Below are 8,946 nucleotides of genomic sequence, written 5' to 3' on the forward strand. Positions count from 1 at the left end.
ACCTCCCTCCCCAACCCCACCCCTCCCGGCCCCACCGCAGCCCCATAACAAAGTAGCACCCATGGGTGCTCGACACCCAGCCCCACATCCCTCCCACCCCACACCCAACCCTACAACCTCCCACCCCAACCCCACCCCTGAACCCCATAACCCGCAGCCCCATAACCCCAACCCAACTCCGCAGCCCCACATGAAGTAGCACCCATGGGTGCTCCCCATGGAACACCCGTTACGACGATGGGTCGCGGTTCCCCCTGACCCCACAAGTCGCCCCCTCGCGCCCCATAGAGCGGCCCCAGAACCTGGAAGTGCGGCCAGGAGAGAAACCGGCAGAGACACTTGGGGGGGGGGGGGCGCGAGGTGGGGGGAGGGGAGCGGGTGAGGGGAAGGGGGGAAGAGGGTCTCTATGGGGTGCTGTATGGGATGGGCTGTGGGGCTGAGCGTCACCCTATGGGGCTGAACGCCATCCTATGGGGCTGAGTGTCACCCTCTGGGGCTGATGTGGAGCCGTGGGGTTATGGGGCTGGGATATGTGGGGCTGGGGGGGTGGGAAGTGCCCCCTTCACTTTCTCCTGTATCTCCTCTTCACCCCATAACTACTCTGCCCCACACATCCACACTGCACCCCACATTCCCCCTCCCCCCCCCACCGCCCCACATCCCGGCAGCCCCATAAGCGGCTTTGTGCCCCCCCTTCTCCCCCCGGCTCAATGGGGCCCTGCAGCCTTAATCCCCCTCGGCACGCGGGGATGGGGGGCACTGCCGCCCCCCCTCGGATCGGGGCTCTGCCCCATCGCCACACTGCCCCCAAAGTGCCCCCCCCGAGTGCCCCCCCCCACAGTAACCCCCCTCCCCCCCCAGCCCCACACAATGCCCCCCATCGTAACCGAAGTGCCCCCCCACCCCAATTCCAGTGGGTGCAGGACCGCCCCCCCCAACCCAAAGCTGGACAGACCCACATCACTGCTGGGGGGCGCGGGGGGGTCTGCATGATGGGCGGGGTCTGTATGGGGGGGGCAGGGAGGGGGGTCTGTATGGGGTGGGGGGGTTCTGTATAATGGGGGGTCTGTGGGGGGGGCGGGGGTCTCTATGGGGGGGTGGGGAGATTTGTATGGGGTGGGGGCAGAGGGAGGGGTCTGTACGATGGGGGGGTGGGGTGAGGGGGTACCTATATGATGGGGGGGGGACTGGGGGGTCTGGATGGGGGGGCAGAGGGGGGGTCTGTATGATGGGGGCGGGTCTGGATGGAGTGGAGTGGGGGGTTTTCTGTATAATGGGGGGGTCTGTATGGGGGTGGGGGGGGCTGCATGGGGGGGGATGGGAGAGGTCTGGATGGGGGGGCAGAGGGGTGGTCTAGATGATGGGGGGGTCTGTATGGGGGGGGAGAAGGGGGGTCTCTTTGGGGGCGTGGGGGGGGTCTGTATGGGGGGGCGGGGGTCTCTATGGGGGGGGTGGGGAGATTTGTATGGGGTGGGGGCAGAGGGGGGGGTCTGTACGATGGGGGGGTTGGGGGGGGGCACCCACCTGGCAGCGCCCGCAGCCGCAGCGCTCGGCGCCGGCAAAGCGGCTTTGGGATCGCGCTGAGCGGCGGCGCCTGGCACGGACGTGGTGGGGGGCGGGGGGGGGGTCCTGTGTCCTTCGGGGGGGGTCCCAACACCCCAGGGGGTCCCTCGGGCTGATTTCAGCCCCCTGCCGCAGCCCCGGGGGTCCCGCTGCCTTTTGGGGGTCCCGGTACCACGGGGGGGTGACGTGGGTCTGATTTTAGCCCCCCCGGCGTGGCCCAGGAGGGTCCCAGTGCCCGGGGGGGGGGGGGGGGGGGTTTCACGGTGGGGGGGGGGGAGGGGGGTCTCACGGTGGGGGGGGTCCCATTGACTCCGGGGGGGTCCCGTTGCCCCTTATGGGATCCCAGTGCCCCGGGGTGTCCCATAGCTGTGAGGGGGGGGCTCCCATTGCCCCGGGGGGGTCCATCGGTCCGATTTTAGCCCCCCCCCCCCCCCATGGTACGACCCCACAACCCAAAAAGAGCCCCCCAAAAATGCCCTCCAAAAAGGGGGGGAATCTGGAGCCCCCCCAAAATGGCCCAGAAAAGGGGGGGGGGGGACCCGGAGCCCCAACAAGGTGTGAGGGGGGATTTGAAGCCCCCTCAAAATGCCCCCAAGGAAGGAGGGGGGGGGGAACCGGAGCTTCAAAATGCCCCCAAAGATGGGGGGGACCCAGAGCCCCCCAAAAATGGCCCCCAAGGAGGGGGGGATCTGAAGCCCCCAAAAAATGCCTCCAAAGAGGGGGGGGAGCCCAGAGCCCCCTATAAATGGCCCAGAAGGAGGGGGGGGGGACCCGGAACCCCCCCAAAAAGGTGCCCAAGGTGGGGGGGGGGGACATGAATCCACCCTAAAGCGCCCCCAAGGAAGGAGGGGGGGGGAACAGGAGCCCATTCATGCCTCTACAGAAGGGGGGCCCTAAAAAGTGGCCCAGAAGGAGGGGGGGGGACCCGGAGCCCCCTCCCGAATGCCTCCCAGGGTGGGGGGGGACGTGAAGCCACCCTACAGCGCCCCCAAGGGGGTGGGGGAGCACAGAGCCCCCAGCAGCACCACAGGGGCTCCGTTCTGAGCCCCCCCCCCCCTCCCCCCCCCTCCCCCCCCCCGTTCACGCAGCGTCAGAGCGAGGCGCCGTACGGCAGAAAAGCTTTTATTCCATTCTCTGTATACAGACTTCTCTCTTTTTTTTTGGGGGGGGAATAGAAATAGAGCCTCCGTTTCCCTTTACAAAAAGAGGGGAAGCGGCGCCCGGCGCTGGGGGCGGAGCTCCATACAAAACTCGAATAGAAAAGAGAACAAAAAAAGGCGTCTTTGGTTCGCGCTTCTTTGGGACGAAATGAGCCCGAAATGAGGAGCGGGGCGCGGAGCGGCCGGGGGCTGCGCTACATGAGGATGCAGCCCTGCGGAGCCGGAGCCTGCGGGGAGACGGGGAGACGGGAGTGAGGGGGGGACAAAAGGGACAGGAGGACAGGAATGGGGACAGGAGGGAGAAGGGGTAACGGGGACAGGAGAGGGGACAGCAGGGATGGGAGCGGGGGACGAGGGACAGAAGGGACAGGAGATGGGGCAGGAGGGACAGGAATGGGGACAGAAGGGACAGGAGGGGCAAAAGAAGGGACAGAAGGACAGGAGATGGGACAGGAGGGGACACGAGGGACAGGAGAGGGATGGGAGAGGGACAGGAATGGGGACAGGAGGGAGAAAAGAAGGGGTAAAAGGGACAGGAGGGACAGAAGGAATGGGAGAGGGGACGAGGGACAGAAAGGAGACGGGGAAGGAATGGGGACGGGAGAGATGCAGAAGCCATCAGAAGAGATGAAGGAACGGGAGGGGGACAGCGGGGGACAAAGCGATGGCAGGGGCGGGGCACAGGAGCACCGGGTCACGTGACGCCGCCCCCCCAATCCCCGCTCCCCCCCCCCACGGCCCCCCCCCACACCACGCCCCCCCCCCCCCCCCCCCACCCCCCCACTCACGTGACGCCGGGGCCCGGCGCCGCCCAGCACGTAGGAGCGGCCCAGCAGCCCCTCCCCGATGCCGCCTCCGGAGCTGCGGTAACCGCGGCTGACGGTGACGGTGGAGGTGGACGAGGACGAGGAGGCGACGGCGGCGCCGCTTTTGTCGGCCGGCTGCCCGCAGGTCCCGCACAGCACCGTGCGGGAGCGCAGGTTGTATTCGGCCGGGTCTGCGGAGCCGCTGCAGCCGGGCTGGGGGGCGGAAATCGGGGATAAAGGGGGGGACGTTGGGGATATGGGGGGACGTTGGGGATGGGGGGGACATTGGGGATAGAGGGGCTCAGAGCGGCTACGGTGGCACCCAAGGAAGGGGGGGGGCACAGACCCCCTCCTCCCCCACACACCCACAAAAAAGTGCCCCCCCCAAGGAGGGGGGCATCCAGTGCTGCCCAAAAGTGTCCCACCCGGCTGGGGAGTGTGGCACGTGGTGCCCCATAGCGCCCCATAGCACCCATTAGTGCCCCACAGCACCCAACAGTGCCCCATAGCATCTCATAACACCCAATAAAGTCCCATAGCACCCAATAGTGCCCCATAGCACCTCGTAGTGCCCCACAGTGCCCAGCAGTGCCCCACAGTGCCCCATAGTGCCCAGCAGTGTCCCATAGTGCCCCGTAATGCCCAGCAGTGCCCCATAGTGCCCCATAGTGCCCAGCAGTGCCCCATAGTGCCCCATAGTGCCCAGCAGTGCCCCCCAGCGCCCCCCTGCACTCACATGGTGGTGGCGGTGATGGACGCTGACTTCATCGTCCTCCTCGTCGTCGTCGTCGTCGTTGATGATGACGGTGCGCACCAACTTCCGCATGGCCACCTCCTGCACGGCACCGCGGGGGGCTGGGGTCAGCGCTGGGTTGGGGCTGGGGTCGGGATTGGGGTCGGGATTGGGGTCATGGCTGGGGTCGGGGTCAGGATTGGGGTCGAGGTTCGGGTCAGGGTTGGGGTTAAGGTTGGGGTTGGGGTCAGGGTTGGAGTTGGGGTCAGGGTCAGGGTCAGGGTTAGGGTGAGCCACAGCATCACGGGGGGGAAGGTAATGGGATTGAGGTCAGGATTGGGGTTAGGGTTGGGGTCAGGGTGAGGGTCAGAGACAGGGTTGGGACTGCGGTCAGGGTGAGGGTTGGGCTTGAGGTCAGGGTTGGAGCTGGGGTCAGAGTTGGGGTCAGGGTCATAGTTGGGGTCGGGGTCAGTTTGGGATCAGGGTGAAGGTCAGAGTTAGAGTTAGGGTCAGCAACCACGTCACAGGGGAGAGGGGGACGGGATTGGGGTCAGGGTTGGGTCAGAGTTGGGGTTGGGGTCAGGGTCGGTTTGAGATCACACTGGGGTCAGGGTTGGGGTCAGGGTCCCACTGGGGCTGGAGATCAGGGTCGGGTTGTGGTTGGGGTCAGAGTTGGGGTCAAGGTCTGGGTTGGAACTGGGGCTGGTATTGGGGTTGGGATCAATGTTGGGGTTGGGGTCGGGGTTACAGTTGTGGGGTCAGAGTCAGGTTAGGGTCACACTGGGGTCAGGATTGGGGTCAGGGTTGGTCAGAGTCGGGGTTGGGGTCAGGGTCGGATCACACTGGGGTCAGGGTTGGGGGGTCCGGGTCCCATCAGGGCTGGGGGTCAGGGTTGGGTTGTGGTTGGGGTTGGGGATCAGAGTCAGGTTGGGATCACATTGGGGTCAGGGCTGGGGGCTCAGAATCAGGTTAGGGTCACACTGGGGTCAGGGTTGGGGTCAGGGTTGGGTCAGAGTTGGGGCTGGGCTCAGATTGGGGTCAGGGTCAGGTTGGGATCACACTGGAGTCGGGGTTGGGGGTCAGGGTCCCACTGGGGGTCGGGGTTGGGGTCACAGTTGGGGTCAGGGTTGGGATCAGTGCCAGAGTTGGGGTTACGGTTGGGGTCGGGGTTGGGTCAGAGTTGGGGCTGGGGTCAGACTGGGGTCAGGGTTGGGGTCAGGGTTGGAGTTGTGGTTGGGGTCAGATTTGGAGTTGAGGCTCAGGGTTACAGTTGCGGGGCCAGAGTCAGGTTAGGGTCACACTCGGGTCCCACTGGAGCTGGGGGTCAGGGTCGGGTTGTGGCTGGGGTCACAGCTGGGGTCAGGGTCAGATATGGGATCACATCGGGGTCAGGGCTGGGGGGTCAGAGTCAGATTAGGGTCACGTTGGGGTCAGAGTTGGGGTCAGGATTGGGGTCGGGTTGGGATCCCTTTGGGGTTGGGGTTGGGGTTCGGGTTGTGGCTGGGCTCAGACTGCGGTTGGGGTGGCTCTGAGTGGGGCTGCGCTCCCCCCCCCCCGTTGCCCACCTCCCCGTTGGAGTTGATGAGGGCGGTGCGCAGGCTGTCCCCGGAGCCCCAGCTGCTCTGCGCCTTCCACACCACGTCGCTGGGGGGGCTGTGAGTGGCGCCGGCCCCCGAGGCCCAGATCTGAAGGGGGGAGGTGGCACAAAGTGACGCCTTTGGAGATTTGGTTTGGTTTTTTTTTTGGGGGGGGATGCGGTGCCCCCCCTCAGCGCTCACCGTGACGGCCTGCCCTGCCTTCAGTGTGAACTTGGGGGGGAAGCGGTACGTGAGGGGGGGGGTCGTCCCCGTTCTGCCGCTTCACCTGCCAGTTCCCCAGAGCCTGGTCCTGGGGGGGGGGAAGAAAAAAAGAGTCATCAGCACGCGGCTGGGGGGGCTGGGACCCCCCCTCAAATATCATCACCACTGGAAGGAGGGATTCAAAGCCATCGCCCCACATCTGTGGGGGAGACCCCCCCAAATATCACCACCCCCCTGGACACCCCCTCCACCCCCCCCAAAACGAGGCGTTCAATGCCCTCCCCTCAAAGCAGTGAGGCTGTGTGCCGCTGTGGGGCTGGGATTCCCCCCCTAAATACAACCCTCCCCTCCCCCTTCACCCCACACCCCCCCCCCCACTGCCCCTCATCCCCTCACCCAACATCCTCACCCTACAGCCCTGGGGTCAGGGGTCAGCCCTGGGGTCATCCCCCCCATCCTCCCCCCCATCCCCCCCCCCCACCTCATTGCATTTGTTCCTCAGCTGGACGAATCTCCCTTCAGGTCCACCTCCATCCCCCCCATCTTCCTCAGCCCCCCAACCCTCCATGCGCCCCATCCCCTCCACAGCCCTGGGGTCAGGGACCCCTCCGTCCCCTCCTCCATCCCCCCCATCTCCCCCCAGCCCCCCCCCCACCTCGTTGGATTTGTTCCTCAGCCGGACGAATCTCCCTTCCAGGTCCACCTCCTCCACTCCCACCCTGCCGCTGGTCCTGGCGTGATGGGAGAAGCTGGTGCGGCCCTCCCTGCCGTCGCGGCTCTCGCCGTCCTCCAGTTTGCGCTTCTTGGCGGAGCCCGGCGTGGAATGGTGCAAACCGGAGCCGCGGCCGGCGCTGCGCTGAGACGAGGGGCTGGGAGAGAGCCGGAGCCTGGGGGGGACGGAACAGGGCTCAGGGGGGCACGACCAGAGGAGTGGGGCACTGTGGGGCACTACTGGCACTATGGGGGACTGCGGGGCACTATGGGGCACTATGGGGCACTATGGAGCACTACTGGCACTATGGGCCACTGTGTGGCGCTACTGGGCACTGTGGGGCACTATGGGGCACTACTGGGCACTGTGGGGCACTGTGGGCACTACTGGCACTATGGAGCACTATGGGGCACTACTGGGCACTGTGGGGCACTGTGGGCACTACTGGCACTATGGAGCACTATGGGGCACTACTGGGCACTGTGGGGCACTGTGGGGCACTGTGGGGCACTGTGGGCACTACTGGCACTATGGAGCACTATGGGGCACTACTGGGCACTATGGGGCACTGTGGGGCACTGTGGGGCTGTGGGGCAGAAGGAGAGAATGGGGGGGTACAAGGGGGACAAAGAAGGGGGAGGGGAGGCACAGACTGGGGGAGGGGACAGAGAGGATGGGGGGACAGAAAGGGGGGGAGCACAAAGAAGAGGGAGGGGAACAGAAATTGGGGGGTGCAAGGGGACATGAGGGAGAGAAGGGCACAAGTGTGGGGGGTACAAACGGGGGTGAGGGGGGGGTGGGGGGCACAAAGTGGGGGGGCCAAGAGAGGGAGTGGGGGGGCACAAAGGGGGGAGAGGGGGGAGTGGAGAACAAAGAGGGGGAGGGGGAGCAGAATTTGGGGGGGTACAAGGGGGGGTGGGGGGAGGCACAAAGTGGGGGCACAGAGAAGGAGTGGGGGGGGACAAGGGGGGAAAGAGGGGTGAAAAGAAGGAGGAGGGGAGGCAGAAAGGGGGGGGACAGAGATCATGGGGGGCAAAGGGGGAGTGAGGGGGGAGGGGGGGACAGAAATTGGGGGGGGTACAAGGGGAGGTGGAGGGGGAGTGGGGGACAAGGAAGGGGGAGAGAGGGGACAAAGAAGGGGAGGGGGAACAGAACTTGGGGGGGTGCAAGAAGGGCACAAAGTGGGGGGGAAGGATGAGGAGGGGGTGGGGGACAAGGAAGCAGGAAGGGGGACGGAAATTCGAGGGGGGACAAGGGGGGGTGGGGGACAAAGAAGGGGGAGGGGGAGCAGAAATTGGGGGGGTGCAAAGGGGGTGAGGGAGGAGGGGGACACGAAGTGGGGGGGACCAAGGGAGGGAGTGGGGGCACAAAGGGGGGTGAGGGGGGGAGTGGTGAACAAAGAGGGGGGAGGGGGAACAGAATTTGGGGGGGTGCAAGGGGGGGTGGGGGGAGAGGGGGACAAGGAAGGGGGAGGGGAGGCACAAAGTGGGGGCACAGAGAAGGAGTGGGGGGGACAAGGGGGAAAGAGGGGTGCAAAGAATGAGGGGAGGCAGAAAGGGGGGGGACAGAGATCATGGGGGGCAAAGGGGGAGAGAAGGGGGAGGGGGGACAAAGAGGGGGGAGGGGGAACTGAAATTGTGGGGATGCAAGGGGGGGTGGGGGACAAGGAAGGGAGAGAGGGAGCAGAAATTGGGGGGGAGTGGAAAGGGGGGTGAGAGAACGAAGGGCACAAAGGGGAGGGGGGGCGAGGAGGGACCAGGAAGCGGGAAGGGGGACGGAAATTCGAGGGGGGCACAAGGGCGCAAAGAGGGGCGCAAAGGAGGGCAGGCAGAAGGGGGGGGGCACCCGCAGCCCCCGGCCCCCCCCGCAACCTCTCCTCCTCGCCCTCCAGCAGCTTGCGGTAGGCGTTGATCTCCATTGTCGAGCGCCAGCTTGATGTCCAGCAGCTCCTGGTACTCGTCCAGCTGCTGCTGCATCCGCCGCCCGCATCTCCGCCATCTCGCGCTCCTTCTCCGCCAGCAGCCGCCGGCCGCCCCTCCGCTCCCGGCCCAGCGCCTCCTCCACCTCCCGCAGCCCGCGCCTCCTTGGCCGCCAGCTGGGGGCGCAGCAGAGTCACGGGGGGTTGGGGGGGGGGGAATAAGTTGGGGGGCGTGGGGGGGTGGAGATCTCTCTC

General features: G+C 66.2%; 1 protein-coding gene across 1 annotated transcript; it reads right to left on the reverse strand.

Annotated features, from left to right (window-relative positions):
• Positions 1–2,671: 2,671 nt before the first annotated feature.
• Positions 2,672–8,895, reverse strand: LOC128072016 (lamin-A-like; the record flags this gene model as incomplete). Its single annotated transcript, XM_052665394.1, is given in 11 exon segments — positions 2,672–2,950; positions 3,512–3,742; positions 4,266–4,364; positions 5,828–5,947; positions 6,041–6,100; positions 6,102–6,149; positions 6,717–6,948; positions 8,645–8,691; positions 8,693–8,752; positions 8,754–8,846; positions 8,848–8,895. Coding segments are annotated over 11 exon segments (1,071 nt in total), but the record flags the coding sequence as incomplete, so codon positions are not given.
• Between the last annotated feature and the right edge of the window lie 51 nt (positions 8,896–8,946).

The sequence above is a fragment of the Tympanuchus pallidicinctus genome, unplaced genomic scaffold, assembly GCF_026119805.1.
Source record: "Tympanuchus pallidicinctus isolate F22 unplaced genomic scaffold, pur_lepc_1.0 scaffold65, whole genome shotgun sequence".
NCBI classification, from domain to species: Eukaryota; Metazoa; Chordata; class Aves; order Galliformes; family Phasianidae; genus Tympanuchus; species Tympanuchus pallidicinctus.